Raw genomic sequence first — 16,722 nt, 5'->3', positions numbered from 1 at the left:
TGTACTGCAATCTTAATAAAAATCGGAAAGCTGAAGAACACTTTAACAAAGTAGTCGGCGTCAGTATTGCAATTGGTGACAGAGAAATGGAAGCCTTCGCTTTTGCAGGTTTGTCACATGTCTCTGATTCTGTAAACGACAGTCAGAAGGCAAAAGAACATTGTAAGAAGGCACTTACAATCAGCAGAGAATGTGGCAATAGAATGTACGAAGCACAACTATACCTAGAGGTTGGACGTCTATCTCAGTCGTTTGGTGAATATGATAAGGCAGCATATTACTTACAGAAAGCTTGTTCCATAAGCAGCCAAATTGGACACAAAATGACTGAGTTTCAATGCCTTCTTGCTATTACAGTGTTAAAGATATCGCAGTCGGAGGTTGTGGAGGCAATGAAATATCTTCTCCAAGGTATTGAAAAATATGAACAAATCAGAACTCTTCAGAAAGGAAACAGTGGATTTAAAATTCCTCTATTAGAGGAACACGGTACTTTTCCCTACAAGTTACTCACTCACCTCCTTTGCGGTAGGGGAAAATTTCGAGATGCTCTCTATGTTGAGGAGCTGGGACGAGCAAGAGTCCTCGCAGAACTCATGGCAGACAAATACTCCGCTGAAAGCCACATCTCAGCTAATCCACGATCATGGTTCGGGATTGAAAACATCGCGAGAAGAGAAAGTAACTGTGTGTTTTTGTACATTTCGTATGAAGATCGGCAAGTTCTTCTCTGGGTATTGAAAACAAATGGAGACATTTTCTTTCGAAAAACAGACGAAGTGAAAATGGACACTCTTATTGCTGAGCAAGTTTGCGAAGTGGAAGGAGTTTTCAAAAAGGGCGCCCAATGCTTTGGTGTTTTACCTGCAGCGAACTGCGAAGACCGATCGCTGGATGACAACGCGACGACATCTCTTCATGAAGAGAGCCAAGCAAATTTGCGTGGTGACGAAACCAAAGATACCGGAAGAAGTCATCATTTGTGCTACAAATGGATCGTCACACCTGTGGCAGATTTACTTACAGAGCCCGAAATCATCATTGTACCGGATCGTTTTTCGTACCGAGTCCCATTTGCTGCCTTGCGTGATGAACAAGCCGGAAAATATTTATCGGAGAAGTACAGAATACGCATCATCCCTTCACTGACAACTCTCCAGCTCATTCAAGAATGTCCAGCAGACTACCACAGTCAAACTGGCGGACTGGTTGTGGGTGATCCTACGGTTGGCAAAGTGCAATACAATGGACGTGTCATTGACATTACACCATTGTTCTGCGCAAGTAAGGAAGCGGAGATGGTTGGTCAACTACTGGGTGTTCAGCCTTTATTAGGAAGTCGCGCAACAAAGCAGGCGGTTCTTCAAGCGATACCTTCAGCGAGTCTGATACATCTTGCCGCCCATGGAAATCCCGAAAGAGGAGAGATTGCCCTCTCTCCTCAATGTACTACTAACAGTACTCCACAAGAGGAAGACTACCTCCTGACAGTGTCCGACATTGAAGGAGTTCAAGTACGAGCTAAACTGGTAGTACTCAGCTGTTGTCACAGTGGGCGTGGATTGATTAAAAAGGAAGGAGTTATTGGAATCGCTCGAGCATTCTTAGCATCTGGTGCACGTTCAGTGTTGGTAGCATTGTGGGCTATAGAAGACAAAGCAACGGCAAAGCTCATGGAACATTTTTATAAACACCTCGTACGCGGAGAAAGTGCCAGTGAATCTCTTCACCAGGCCGTTCAATGGTTGAGAAGCAATGGATTTTCCAAACCTTCCCAATGGGCTCCGTTTGTGTTGATGGGGGACAGCGTGACATTTGATTTATGAAAAAAAGGGTAAGTCTGATTATAAGGAGCAATTTTCTACGATAAACCAATTAGCACATATAACCTGTTCAGTTCACTCAGTTGTCCTAATTTTGTTTTTATCTAGTGCTCGGAGCCAGAATATTTCCACGAAAGGCTTTCTAAAATTGGCTTTGAATTAGCCTTTCTTTTGTATGCAATATACTCAGAAATAATTATTCAAGGTCGATACGATACCACACGTTATGACGATGAAGGTGACTTGATAAGCTGAAAAAGTTCACTTTATCTGTAAAAAATCAACAAAAATAACAATAAATTGACAATCTTAAAGTCACTTTCGTATCAAGCACGGTATGTTCGACAAGTTTGGATAATCATACCCAATGGCATTGAAGAAGAAAGTAATTTCTTCAATTGAAAAATCTGTTCCGTTTACTTTAAAGATGAAATAGCGACAAATTTATAATGTTTTTTCAGGAAAGAAGAATTCGAGGAGGAGAACAACGAGGCGGAGAAGAAACAGAGTGACTACTGATCCTACACAAAGATTTTTCGTCCTAAACATTGTCGTTCAATGGACACTGGTATTACTTTGCGAAGACATTTTTAATCTTTTTATTTAGTCAAGTAGTAGATTTTGCTTGCTTTTGTAGACAGGGCTTAATCGAAAGGCAGTGACGATGAAACCTGCAATTAGGTCGTTTGATCTATTAAGTATACTATCAATAGGGAACTGCAATAAATTGGGATGGGAAAACTGAACGCAGGAAATAGGCTCAATGTATAAAAATATGAGAATGTTAGCAAAGCTTCGTCAAAACTCAAAATTAATCCTTGATTTAAATCATTATAGTTCTGTTTTCAATTCTACCATTGGACGCACACGTGATCATTAAAGAGTGATTAAGACTGTTCACAGGTGCATGAGATGATAACATAACAAACTAACGGAAGAGGGAACAAAAAGTGCCGAGATACTGAAGACACAATCCAAAAAAAGAGAGAAGGTAATTATGTAAAAATCAGACAGAAAAGAGAAAATGCTTGAGAATTACCGCAAAAATCAAACAGCTTGAGAACAGGGCACTACATATTAATCTAAAAGTTAAGTGGAGAAGAGAACAAACAAAGTGTAGTATACTAAAAGAAAAGTATTAACAAATAGAGAAGAAGAGAAACGGTGAGCGAATTATTGAGATAAAATTAGGAGAAAACATTGCTCGAGATCCTAACGCCAAACAGAAGAGTACGAACAGTTCGTAGGATATGAACGTGACAATCAGCCAGAAATAACCTTTTAGCTCCCAAGATCTCATTAGTAATTCTCCCTACTGTCTGCCATAAAATACTTATGATTTCAATTTGGAGAATTTGGCATTGGATCAACTTTTAGTCCCCTTATTGAGTTTTCTTCTTTATTTTCCTCACCTGTCTGCTCGATTCTGTGTTGATATTGTGAGGAGAAATTCTGTCTTGGTCACTCATGGGAGCTAAAGGGTTAAGGAAAAGAACAGAGGGCTAGAAAGGAATTTAAGTTGAAACAAACAGTAAGGTAGATATTAGCTTGGAAATCAAACAGAGACGAGAAAAGCGTTGTGTAAGATTTGAATGAAATATTTAGTCGGAGGGGAGAACGACCTATGCGGAAGATTCAACTGAACAAAACTACCAAACAGAGAAATGGAAAAAAAAAACAGTTCTCAATATAATCGCAACAAACAAAGTTAAAAGAAGAAACGGTGCCTGAACAAACAGTAAAATCATAGGCATGCAATGCATGCAAGAGTTATTTTTTTCGGCTGGGTGAGTTGAGGTGGGACACTGTTCAATCAGGTCGAAACGTGAGACTGAACTACAAAACTTTTTTCTGCAAATTTTCAGCATGTTTACTTTTTAAACGTTAATACTAGGAAAAGTCGCGGAGAGTCAATTAGAAACTTATTTTACAGCAAAATTTCAACATATTTAGTTTGATACATTAATACTGGGAAAGATGCTGTTATTTAATATTTCAATGCGCCAATCGATGGCTCAGCTTTCCAGGAAGTCAACAGTACACTAGGAAAAGACGTCACGTTGTAGAAATAGAAATGGAGATAGAAATGGATCTAGTATTTCCACTCAAACCGATAAGGAAAAGAAATATTGCCAAAGGTTGATGTTTTAGTGGATCATGTTTTGCTTGGATTTCAATAGGTTGAATCAGGAATTTTAGCAAGATGGAAAGCGTCCTTGATTGTATTTGAGGTTTTGTTTCATCATAACTGAAGTTGAAATAAGGATGATAGAGAAATGCTTGATAATACACACGTATCTTTTTGCTGCGGAGCATTTTAAACACCTGGCCCCGGTTGTTCAAATGATGGATAACTTCTTATTCAGCGGATAAATTTTACCCATGGTGTTATGTCGGTTGTTCAAAGTATGGATGGCGCTATCCACTCGCTGTCCAGTGGATAAATTTATTCATCCTTCGAACATCCGGGGCCTGCTGGCATTTAGAGAGCTACACCAAAGAAAGCTGCAAGAGGACTTTGACGAACATACGAGGTCCAATGGCCAAATCGCACCGTATTTTATACTGTATTTTATCCCGCATTTTATAGGCCACATAAATGAGATTCGGTAGCATATATTTTCAATGTAAAATAATGAACTATTACTTGGAAATTAAAGCACTAAGTTAAAATACAACGCACATGTGAGAGTAAGCATATCTTCTTTATTTTTCGGTTTTTATTCTGAATTCGTTGCGATTATCTATGGTGGTAAATATGTTGTGTTTCCTCTGTTGAGGAAATTTTTCTGAGGATCAAAAATTGCAAACCAAACTACATGAAGCGCGCGAGAAAAAGTGGGTGATAAGTCGCGACTGTTTTCTTGTCTCACATTTGATTGGTCGAAAGGTTATGGGGAAGAGAAGAACCCACTGCTACCCGAGATTCGACACTCAAGGGAAAATTCCTCAGTCGAACGAAGCCAATGAGAACGCAAAATTGTCACATGCAATCGGCACTTTGCGCGTGAAAACGCGAGTGACTGAGTCGTGACTGGTTTTAATGCCGCATTTGATTGGTTGAGAGGTTGGCAAGAGTTTTCCGGGCCAATCACAGCGCGGGGAAAAGCAAAATTTATGCAATCATTGATTACTTTTTGAGCCTCAACCAAAGGGGCTCTAGGTGGCAGGTTTCCAACCTACTGCAATTCCCGCTCCGCTACGTCCCAGGTTCAGACTGCTAACCAACTTCCAGCAATCTTGTTCAGGAACGTATTCCTCGAGAGTGTTCAAAAACCCTTCTCCATCATAACCTCCGACTACATAAAGTTTCCCGCACAAAACAGTAGCACTTAGTGCACTTCTCCTGTGTATCAGAGGCGAAACAGTTATCCATATGTCCGAGGCTGGGCTATAGCGTTCAACACTATTTAATTGTGTTTCGCCGTCATATCCACCGATAGCATACACGAAGCCATTCAACGAGGCTGCTCCTGCGCCACTACGACGCTCGACCAGCGGAGACACCAATTTCCACAGATCAGTATCCACGTCATAACATTCAACACTGAAATGAAATTCAGAAAAACATGTCCCTTGTAAATATGAACAGGGGGGGGGGGTGGGTGAGGGAGAGAGGGGGAGGTTGATAAAGGGGAAGAAAGTTAGTCTAGCTTTGAGCATATCAGGATTTAACTTTTCTACAAATAATATGGATGGTAATTATCATCACATCAGAGGGTGGTAGAGAACTACCATCCATTTGAAATCACAGCGAAGCAACGAACGAGACTTTACGATAACAGAGCTTCTAACCATTACACCTGTCAACTCATGAGAGCCTATATAAAGAGATCTTTGGAATCACAGCGAAGCCACAAACGTGACTCTCAAATAACAGAGCTTTCAACCAATACACCTGTCCACTCACGAGAGTGTATGTAAATATATCTTTGACAACATTTGGTTTTAATCCCCAAAAAAGGAAACACGCACGACTTCATCATTGTGCAGAAGAATTAGTTATTATACTGCTTATATGAAGCGAATCATGAGTTCTAATTTGCTACCTGGGGGACTTCGTCAAACCAGAAAAACGCAAAGAAAAACAACTTGGCCAATTTCTAGCCATCTAGACCGAGCAAGCTTGGTCAATAACGCATATATATCGACATTCCTATCTTAGTTTGTAGTATGCAGGAATTTTATCATCAAGGACCTTGTTAAACTGCCAACCACAAATCTCCAACAGTTCATTGAGTGGTAGGGCGTATGGAGTGCTGATCGCAAGGTTGTATTATCGACTCTTATCAGGAACATTACAGCATGCTAGTGTCATTCACTGGATGAAAACATCTTACACTAAAGCGAAGGCTTACTTTGCGCTTACTTCGTGATAAACAACGTCTCACTCAAACAACTATTAACATTCTCTTACCTCCTGAGCCTGTGTCTTCCATCAAATCCTCCTGCGGCATAAAGCTTTCTATCAAGTACAGCAACAGCTACACCTAGCGAAAAAATGTAAAAAAATATAAAAAAAATACAGCATCCGTTACAGCACTTGCAAAAGAGAATGTGCATCTCCTTGGCCAAAATTTTCAAAGTTTTTTTAGGCCATCCTAGTTCCAAACTTCATTTATAATTGTCTCTTTTGTGCTTTTCTATCTTAATAAACTAATATTATGTAGTCATTTACAATCGTTATTAATCTTCTCCATCCTCTTTTACTCTTTTTCCTTCCCGGTTTCTTATCGCCTTTTTTGTGTTTTTCTATCTTACTAAACTAATATTTCAAAGTCATTTACAATTTGTGTCGATCTACTCCATCCTTGGCCATTCTGGCTTGTACTTGGTTTATCATTCCCTCTTTCGTTTTTTTCCTACATTACTAAGCACATTTCCTACATTACTAAGCACATTTTTTTGAGCCAAATTTAGTTTTTCATTGCACAAAAAGCAGCTCAAACACTTGACCCCCAAAGGAAAGGACTGAGAGTAGGAAAATTTCAATAATATGGTGACTGAATTCAACAAAAATATTGCTGAACAGCCGTGACAACATTTTTTTAACAGATCCCCTTTTTTTATTTTATTCAAAGTTGCCAAACGGTAAACTAATAAATAAAAAAATGGTAATTACCAGACAAACTGTCACCAGAAAAAAGTGAAAATGAAACTCTGATAGTGTTGTATGCAAACATGTGGCCAAATTGGTGACTTTTTCTACAAATTTGAGCAACAGATTTTTTCCTCTTGCCAACTGGTTACCCAAACAGTTCCAGTTTGGAGAGGTGTATTAATCTACAACCTTGCCCAAAACCTACCTATGCGAGGAAAATTAAGTGACATAACTGTTGTCCATTCATCTTGTTTGACATCATATTTCTCCACTGATGTGTGACATGTGTTCCCATTTCCTCCACCAATTGCATAAATACAGTCATCTACCACTGCCACGCCCAACCTGTTGCGTGGTACACTGAGGGGTGCCATAGGCTTCCACTCATCTCGCAGAGGATCATACCTGTCTACGGAAGGTGTGTCTATGTTCCCAGCTGGGGTGTTGTTGCGACCACCAATTATATACAGCATGTTATCTGCAAATGGAGGGTTATGCTAATGACTGAGTCAACATACAAGACTGAATTATTTAACTCTTTACACCTTAACATCAGTATGCATATCCTCCATACTGTTCTTTATTCGTTTCCTATACTACTGGTAAGGAGAATTGAACAATCAAGAGTTTCTTTAGTTGGTGATCATTTCCTTGATTCTCATGAGCTTAATGTGTGATTCAGCGGGAGATATTGTAGGGAGAACTTAGGTGTTGATCACTCTTAGGGGTCAAAGTGTTAGCCAGCAGAGCTTAGGTCTCTGTAGCTTGATGCAACCAAAGTTTACCTATCAGTTAACTATTCCACTCCTAGGAGTGATCAAGACATTTTTTCTCTTTTTTATTATCAATAGAATATGAAGTTGGCAAGTGATGAGAATAGTAAAAAATATCAACTAAGGGATTATCATTTGATCCAACACCCAGTTTTCACAACAAAGTTAAAAGGCTGTGTATAGGAGACAGTAAGGAGTTATTGGGAATGAAATAGTTAACTGGACCCTGTTTCATACTTTTGGGAGTAGATAGGCATTGCATAAGCCTGGATCTAATACAAACTCTTTACTGATCTGGAGTTCAGCAAAATACCATTGAGCTTCAAGGCAATATACTTCATCTATGTATAACAAGTTTCCTGGATTCCGCTGGAATCAGGAATTCAGGTAAAGCTGATTTATTGCCTAGCTACAATCACTGCAGCTCAGTGGTAGAGAACTGAACCATAAGATCTGTCAGTCTGAAAATTGAATCCTTGGAAGACTCAAACTTTTCTCTTTGTCCTACAGGACAAATGAATATCTTCCTTTAATAATTGAGAATTTACAAGTAGCTTGTTACTATCACATGACATCACAAGCTTGTTGTTTAAAAAATCATTGTGTATAAATAGAGGTCATTTATCTATCTATCTTCATTATACAATATTTACCATACCAACATAAGCTGCCCCAAGACCACTCTTGGGGAGAGAATAGTCCATTTGAGAGTCTGAGGATCAAAACACTCCAAAACATCAAGAGATCTTCTCAAGTATCCCCCTGCAAAATACATCACAGTCGGACCAGGGGGTCGTCATTTGTGAAATGTGCTAAGGGTAGAAATTCTCCTTGTTTCCTGAAAAATAATAATAACTTCTCATGACTGTTTGCAATATAAGAGGAGTAGTATGCTGACCTCAGAATATAGGACTTACCAGCTTATGAATTGTATACTTCAAAGATTTGGTCTTTTAAGGAAAATTACCCCTTGTAAAAATTCAGTACAATTAAAGAATACTTAGCTAAAGAATAATGCTTTAAAGGAAGTTTACTTAAAGTATACCTTAAGTATACTTCATACATACATGTATAAATAAATATAACTGAAACAAAGGCTTAATCAATCTATAGTGGTAACATTTATTGTTATCAATGTATAAACATGACTTTTGCAATACAAATGTACCCTCAGAAAAAAGCAAATCTGACTGAAAAAGAGGTTTTCACAATATTATAAAAAGAGCACCTCTTTTCTGATCAGGCAAGTTAATTGGAACTCACTGAATTTGATAAAAATGTGTTAATTGTCTAAAAATATATAATCATGCACAGCAATAATGCAGTAATGGCTAGATTTCTTCAAACTGAAATAAACTAACTGTCTTGTCTTCTTGTTTCTGGCAATGAATATACAATATATATTAAAAAGATTAAAAATTGTCATTGATAATTCCATCACTGTATCTAAGATAGATTTTAAACAGGTGTCTTAAGAAGCTTTTTGCACATTTTTTATTAATCAAAAACTTGGACTGTCTTTTTTTTTTTTTGGTCTTAGCTTCAAGACAGGTTATCTTGTTCCTTAATGCTATTTTGACCCCACTATCAGATGTCATGTCTGGGAACTTCTTTCTTGTGTAACCTTCAAAGAAATAAGAATAGGGAAGGCTTAGAGAGAAGCTAATGATATCAAGAACATAGCCAAATATGATCCCTGTGACTAATTGCTTTGGGCAACCACTTTTACAGATTAATTAAACTTTTTTTATTAACTTCATGTAAGTCACCACTTTTGTATGTTGTTAATCCCATGCCACTTTCAAGTTTCAAGTTTTGTTTATTTAAAGCAAAAAGTTTAGTTGTAAGTACTTTCAGAATTAAACTACAAGCAAAGACATTTTTGAGATGGGAATGGTGATCAGAGTTAAGGCAACTGCTTTTAGTATACCTGAGCCACTAATGATAATGTTAAAGGCTTTAAGCATTTTAAGATAAATGCTACAAAAGCGAAAAGTTTGTAACAAGCACTACTGGAATAAAAGTAAACTTATTGTGGTTGCCATTGCCACTGCCATCTCAAAAAAATCTATACTTTAGTTCTCTATACCTTTATTGCATATAGTCATATAAGCAATAAGCTATTTTAGGGACACTATTAAAGGCTTTTCATCTTTGCTGTGTTTTATAAAAGCTAGTGGACAGCTGTAAATGCTGATTGACAACAAAAGCATTATATACTGTAAAGTATTATACGTAAAAGCAGTAAAATGCTGATCATTGATTGACATCTTACTGTTTCTGCATATGTTAATTCTTGCACTTCAAAACCATGTTATTGACAACTTTTATAAATGCATCTGAATTTATTAGAAAAAAAATATTCTGTCAAAATTTTAAGAATTCCCAATTCACTGCATTAAGCTGCCCTTTCGAAGACTGGCTCATGCAGTGTAAACATTTTTATTATCGTAATAAGTATTATTGTTTAGTTATGATTATACTTACTCAAGATGCTCTCAAGAATGTCTGTATCAACACACTGTTTTCCATTCTTTCCTCCAAGACTCCTCCCTACAAGCTCATCATCTCTATAAAAACAGCTTGGCAGAAAACAAGCGGTGGCTATTGCCGTTTTCTTTGCATATGCCCTGGTAAGATGGCTGTCATTAGATGTAAATACATCGTCCTGGTGACAGTTCAATCATCTGCAAGCATCAAAATATGTGTTCATTCATGACAGGTAGATTAATTTCCATATATATGCTCCTTCCGCTGACAAGGCTGTTGCCTATGAAAAATTTTAGGGCTCCTGTTTTCAAAAGTTGGCAGCCCAGTCTAGGAGTCGTTAAACACATTAGATGGGAGTGAAAACTCCAGTTAGGCACCCATCTGGGCTACCTGAACAAAATTTTAGTAGTTTGATCTGGTAACTTAGGCGCCTCAGGCTACCAGGATACCATTTATGCAGCAGCCTAGACTGAAATACATGTATGGGGATCAATTAACACGTCCTGAGAAAAATTCACAGAAATTGCATTAAATATTATTAATATTAATACTTGAACCCAGAAATACAAAAAAGTAATTATATCTATATATAGTCATCACACTATGTGAGGTGGGTCCCTGTAGTGTTTGATTGTACATGTATTGTTCAAAAAGTCTCTCTACACATGCATGATTTGGTAACAAGTCAACTCGCCGACGGACCAACTCGCCGACGCCAACTCGCCGACGTATAAAATCGAGTAGAGACGTCGGCGAGTTGGTCGTCAATCCAATACAACTTATTAGAAGTTAAACATACAGAGAAGTAAACGATATTTAGTAAAAAAAACACTGGCGAACATTGGTGAACATCAAACAGAAGCTTAAACATCGATGAACATTGGTGAACATCACCAATGACTATAACGAACGAGTTATTGTGCGACAACAACACCGTAAAGACTCATCTTGTCAATCGCTCAGATTTTTTAACGAAAACTTGGCTTTCTAGACGAGATCTTTAGTAAAATGCAATTATTTTTATTTGTAACAAAGTTTATAAGGATCTTAAGGCGAATAAAGCGAAGTAAACCTCACCAACGACTCTAACAGCTTCAGACGCGAACGAGTTATTGTGTGACAACAACACCGTTAAGACTCAGCATGTCAATCGCTCAGTTTTTTTTACGAAAACTTGGCTTTCTAGACAAGATCTTTAGTAAAAAGCATTTCTTTTTATTAGGCAATTACAGAGTAAGGTTTTTGGATTATGGGAGAAATATGAAAATGGTGAAAGAACAGCGGCCCAATTATTGAAATCGATGTCGAGATTAAACGGACCTACAAGAGCAGAGTAATTGCATGATATACATTGCAAAATTATAAACTTTGTTGCAAATAAAAAGAAATGCTTTTCACTAAAGATCTTGTCTAGAAAGCCAAGTTTTCGTTAAAAAAACTGAGCGATTGACATGATGAGTCTTTACGGTGTTGTTGTCACACAATAACTCGTTCGCGTCTGAAGCTGTTAGAGTCGTTGGTGAGGTTTACTTCGCTTTATTCGCCTTAAGATCCTTATTAACTTTGTTGCAAATAAAAAGAAATACTTTTTACCAAAGATCTTGTCTAGAAAGCCAAGTTTTCGTTAAAAAATCTGACCGATTGTCATGATGAGTCTTTACAGTGTTGTTGTCATACAATAACTCGTTCGTGTTTGAAGCTGTTAGAGTCATTGGTGATGTTTACTTTACTTTATTCGCCTTGAGATCCTTATAAACTTCGTTGCAAATAAAAAGAATTGCTTTTTACTAAAGATCTTGACTAGAAAGCCAAGTTTCCTTTAAAATCTGACCGATTGACATGATGAGTCTTTACGGTGTTGTTGTCACACAATAACTCGTTCGCGTCTGAAGCTGTTAGAGTCGTTGGTGATGTTTACTTCGCTTTATTCGCCTTAAGATCCTTATAAACTTTGTTGCAAATAAAAAGAAATGCTTTTTACTAAAGATCTCGTCTAGAGAGTTTTCGTTAAAAAATCTGAGCGATTGACATAATGAGTCTTTACGGTGTTGTTGTCGCACAATAACTCGTTCGCGTCTTAAGCTGTTAGAGTCGTTGGTGATGTTTACTTCGCTTTATTCGCCTTAAGATCCTTATAAACTTTGTTGCAAATAAAAAGAAATGCTTTTTACTAAAGATCTCGTCTAGAGAGTTTTCGTTAAAAATCTGAGCGATTGACATGATGAGTCTTTACGGTGTTGTTGTCGCACAATAACTCGTTCGCGTCTTAAGCTGTTATAGTCATTGGTGATGTTCACCAATGTTCACCGATGTTTAAGCTTCTGTTTAATGTTCACCAATGTCCAGTGTTTTTTTTACTAAATATCGTTTAATTTTCTGTATGTTTAGCTTCTAATAAGTTGTATTGGATTGACGACCAACTCGCCGACGTCTCTACTCGATTTTATACGTCGGCGAGTTGGTGTCGGCGAGTTGGTCCGTCGGCGAGTTGACCGTAAACCCATGATTTAGGTCATGACATTGACCAGTCTTTGGTGCTGAACAGCTTCTTTGTTTGATTAGAAACAAATTTTTAGCACAGGTAATTTTCTAGGTATATTTGAATGAGATGAATGGTGTAAGTGTATTAACCAGTAGTTTTGTGATGTCACATTATTCTAATGTTTAGGTTTATTTTACAGTGCATTAGCACAAGGGAGTCTGCAAACTCAGATTAAGGAAACGTTTACATAACTTATGGAAACACATCACTCTATAAGCTTATTTAGCCATTGAAATGCAACAAACTTTGGGGCTTATTTTGACAACGAATGCATCTTCACGTGTGAAATGAACTTGGAACTTTGTACAAATAAAAAATAATTTCACTTACTTCTTTCACCATAATTGAATGATGGTGTTGTTTTCCTTCTATTGTCTTTCTTTATGTTCCTCATTGTGTCTAAAGACAGAGGCAAGATCTAAATAGAAAAGGCAAAATACCAACGCAATTTCACGAGTCATCGATCGAGAGACAAAGTTCGTTTCGCCCGCCAAATCTAAATTATAAGATCCCGTATATAAGCCGACTGTACTAGATGTCAGCGGAGCGTACCAAAAATAATGGCGGACTGTAGTGAGGATTCTTCTTCTGGAAAAAGGCTAAGGAGGTGAAACTTGCGTGGACCTTACAACCGGTATCTTTCTCAGCCAGTACTAAAGATACCTCAGACAATCATGTCGCGTTGGCCGCAGAACTTTCCGACGTCCACTACTTGCCCTCGGACGACCTCAACACGGAGTCAATAAGTAATAATGACGCTTCGCGTAAACTACTTGATTTGTGATACCTTGCTGTATAATGGTTACTCTCTATATTGCAATGCGGGAAATCCAGGGGTGGAGTACGAAAATTCAGCGTGCATGCATCCCCTTTCTTAAGTTTTTGTTTCATAGTTTATCACACCAGTTAATATTTAAAAAAAAACCTAAAATAGTGTAATTTTGCAAGAAATACAGTTCTTGTTGCTTCTCGACAATTGTGTTCTACTGACTTCTTTTTTGGGATAGTTTTTGAACATGTATTAAATTTAGTGCCTTAAGTGTTTCAGTTTTTAAGGATCTGTGTAGAGAGTTCAAGATTGTAGACTTCCAGGCCAGATTGTCAGTAATTACATTTTAAAGGTATACTTAAAGTATACTTTATTTTCTATGGCAACCTTTTTGCAAATTCCAAGGTTTAGAAAAGTATAGTTGAAGTATACTTTTCCAATTCAAGTACAAATAAAGTACATTTACCACAATTTGCTTAATATACTTCATTTATACTTTTTTTTGTTGAAGTCTAAATTAAGTATGTTTCAAATGTACTTCGTTTCTGGAAAGTACAGAAAAAGTATACTTGAAGCATACTTAAAGTATATTATAATCGTATTCGAAACTCCGTTAAACTTGTTTATTGAGTAGGAATCACTCATAAATCAATTTGCTCAATGGAAAAACATTGAAACTCTTAAAACGAAATCAAGATATTATTACAAAAAAAAACGCACGTGATCAAACTGGTTAAACAAGAATATGTGGAACAAAACGCAGTGTCCGATGTCACTGATTAAGTTAGTTATAAAACAGTGTGAACGATTTCTACAAAGCATACTGAAATTGTACAAGGGGCCCCACCCTTCATTGGAGTAGTTAGGGGACAAACCTATACTGTACCTTTTCAGAGAGAGGTAATTGGCCTGTCAAGATACATACATCCAACACAGACAAAATATAGAAATTTTGAAAGGTCCCAAGAGCTCTCATTAAAGGTCCAACTAAAATGCTAAATTAATTTCTGCACATTACATCTCAAGAGTCATATTTGCAGTGACATTTTATCAGAAATTTTTTTCAGATCCAAGTAATGTTTTTCCGTGAACCAATGTCATGGCTGTAATTTCTAGGCAAAAGCACTTTTACTCAATAAAGTATATCCGTCATGAAAGTTTTAGTGATTGGCCAAATGGAAACTATGATAATACTGGCGAAGATCTCTCACGACAATCTGTTTAGCTTGCAAGCAAGCTGTCATGTTTGGGTTTTGCCTTATAGCCCTTTTTCCAGAGAGAGCTGCCTTAATGACACCATTGTCAGCAGTTTATGGAAAACGGTTATTAGAACTCCTGTATATTATGGTGTAATCCCTCCAAAAGGGTGTGGTTTTTGAGCTGTTTTGGTCTGAAATCTGGTATAGATGCTTGTGGCATGGGAATTGGACAAGTCCATTATAATGCGAGAGATATCTACTTATAGTTATCACAACTCAGCCAAGAATCCAGAGAAGTCATTCCTGGAGTTTAAGTTAATAGAGAGGTCATAATTTAAAATACTCACTGAAAAGGCCTCAATCAATGTTTCTTTAAACTCAGATCTCATGCCCTGTTCACAACATTGGATGATTGAGTTAAGGTAAGTATTTGAAACAAAAGGCACCCGTATATGTTTCAGTAGATCCTTCAGTTCCTGTGTTCTGTTCTTCAGATCATGAGTTACCCATCGTAACAAGGCCGTTTTTTAACGGGACAGATTTACCGGTAGCACGTCTTGCGTTGTGTAAGCGAACTCGATCAAAAATTCCACACTCTTCGGATCCATCAATTTTAGTGTTATGCGGTTTTGGCGACTTTCCAATACGTCGCTCGTAAACATGGCCTAAAAATATGAACTAAAGGGAACATGATACATGACATATGAATGAAGGAAATACTGTTTCCTTTTGTCTGATGACCCATTTTGATTTATGTTTACCGACGCCCATTTTAGACACTTTTAGCTACTAATGCAGATAATGCCCATTCAAGCTTATCGATAGTAAACTGACAGGCGCTTAATTTAGACCAGGGGGTAAGTTTCGAAAGAAACTGCGATGCTGCGTTGCTAGGGAGTATATCAACATAATTTGGTTTTATCAGCTGAGTTGATACTGTAAATTGCCCAACATAAAAAGTTTCAAAGCTGACGTTTCGAGCGTTAGCCCTCGTCAGAGATTTATCGCGAATCTAGAGTTCGTAGTCGGTTAATCAGAGCAAGGAAAAGTCGACCAGAGTCGAGCAGTCAGTCAGAGTTACAGCGGCCTAAGAGAAAAGAAGAAAGGGAAGTAAATTTGCCGTAAAGCGTCTAAGAGAAAACATATCGAGGAGACTGAAAAGGACAGGCAGAGAGTCCTTGGTGCCTTTCGCTATAAGCATGGTACTTGGTGGAGGCCCAACTGTCTTCTTCAAGACTAATATTCTTCTTCTAGCGATCAAGCTTCAAGAATGACACGCTCCACGTGCTTTCCAAGCTTCAAGAGGACAAGGTTAAGGTAGAATGGAACAACACCTAGTCCACTAAAAAACATTTTGACTCTATCGTCGGGTTTGAATCAGTATTTTTTCAGGGAAGGTTTCACATATCTCCGCATTGTCCACTCAATATCGACTCATAAATGTCCTCGTTTGTTTGGCCGTTTATAGATAGAAGATTAGAGCAAAATGACAGCCGCCATGAATCGGGATGTCAGTTAATTAAGACTATGAATTACTGCTCAACCAAAACAGCAACGGCATAAATCGACCATCATTCTCTCTTGTCAACAAAACATTCGGTGCTTTGGTAGAAATAACCCTGGCTATTTTTAAATGTAGCCATTACCAGATGTGGATAATAACAGGGCTGTGCGAAGACACCAATTCCTTCCTAATTTACCCTCTGACGCACATGCAAGATCGGTTAAACTGGCGAGCTAAACGTAAGCGCTTGGACCTCCGACCAGAGACGAATTAATGATTTTGAAGTTTCTGAAGAAGACAAGCTGAGAAACTATGATGCTATGTCGCTAGGATTTTTTTCAGATAATTTTGTGTTATCACCCGAGGGAGTTGATGAAGTAAATTAGCTGTCAAAGCGAAGCTAAGGTCTAATGCTCGAAAAGTCAGCTTTAGAATCTCTTTACAGTGGCCTGGTAACATTATCAACTCAGTTGATAAAACCAAATCATCAGAGACGGATAGAAGCGAGATCTCTATAACTT

General features: G+C 37.7%; 2 protein-coding genes across 2 annotated transcripts; one reads left to right on the top strand and one right to left on the bottom strand.

The window, feature by feature from the left end:
- Window positions 1–203: 203 nt before the first annotated feature.
- LOC131798142 (tetratricopeptide repeat protein 28-like) lies at window positions 204–1,826 on the top strand. The gene has a single exon (XM_066159869.1). The coding sequence runs from the start codon at window positions 204–206 to the stop codon at window positions 1,824–1,826; it is 1,623 nt and encodes a 540-aa protein (XP_066015966.1).
- Window positions 1,827–4,509: 2,683 nt separating this feature from the next.
- On the bottom strand, window positions 4,510–13,210 carry LOC131783166 (kelch-like ECH-associated protein 1). The gene is made up of 6 exons (XM_066158932.1): window positions 13,060–13,210; window positions 10,185–10,384; window positions 8,356–9,321; window positions 7,130–7,402; window positions 6,241–6,313; window positions 4,510–5,370 (listed from the first exon to the last, which is right to left on the bottom strand). The coding sequence occupies exons 3-6, from the start codon at window positions 8,399–8,401 to the stop codon at window positions 4,983–4,985; spliced, it is 780 nt and encodes a 259-aa protein (XP_066015029.1). The 5' UTR covers window positions 8,402–9,321; window positions 10,185–10,384; window positions 13,060–13,210; the 3' UTR covers window positions 4,510–4,982.
- Window positions 13,211–16,722: the final 3,512 nt, after the last annotated feature.

The sequence above is a fragment of the Pocillopora verrucosa genome, chromosome 12 (assembly GCF_036669915.1).
Source record: "Pocillopora verrucosa isolate sample1 chromosome 12, ASM3666991v2, whole genome shotgun sequence".
NCBI classification, from domain to species: Eukaryota; Metazoa; Cnidaria; class Anthozoa; order Scleractinia; family Pocilloporidae; genus Pocillopora; species Pocillopora verrucosa.
This window is presented reverse-complemented; position numbering and strand designations above follow the sequence as displayed.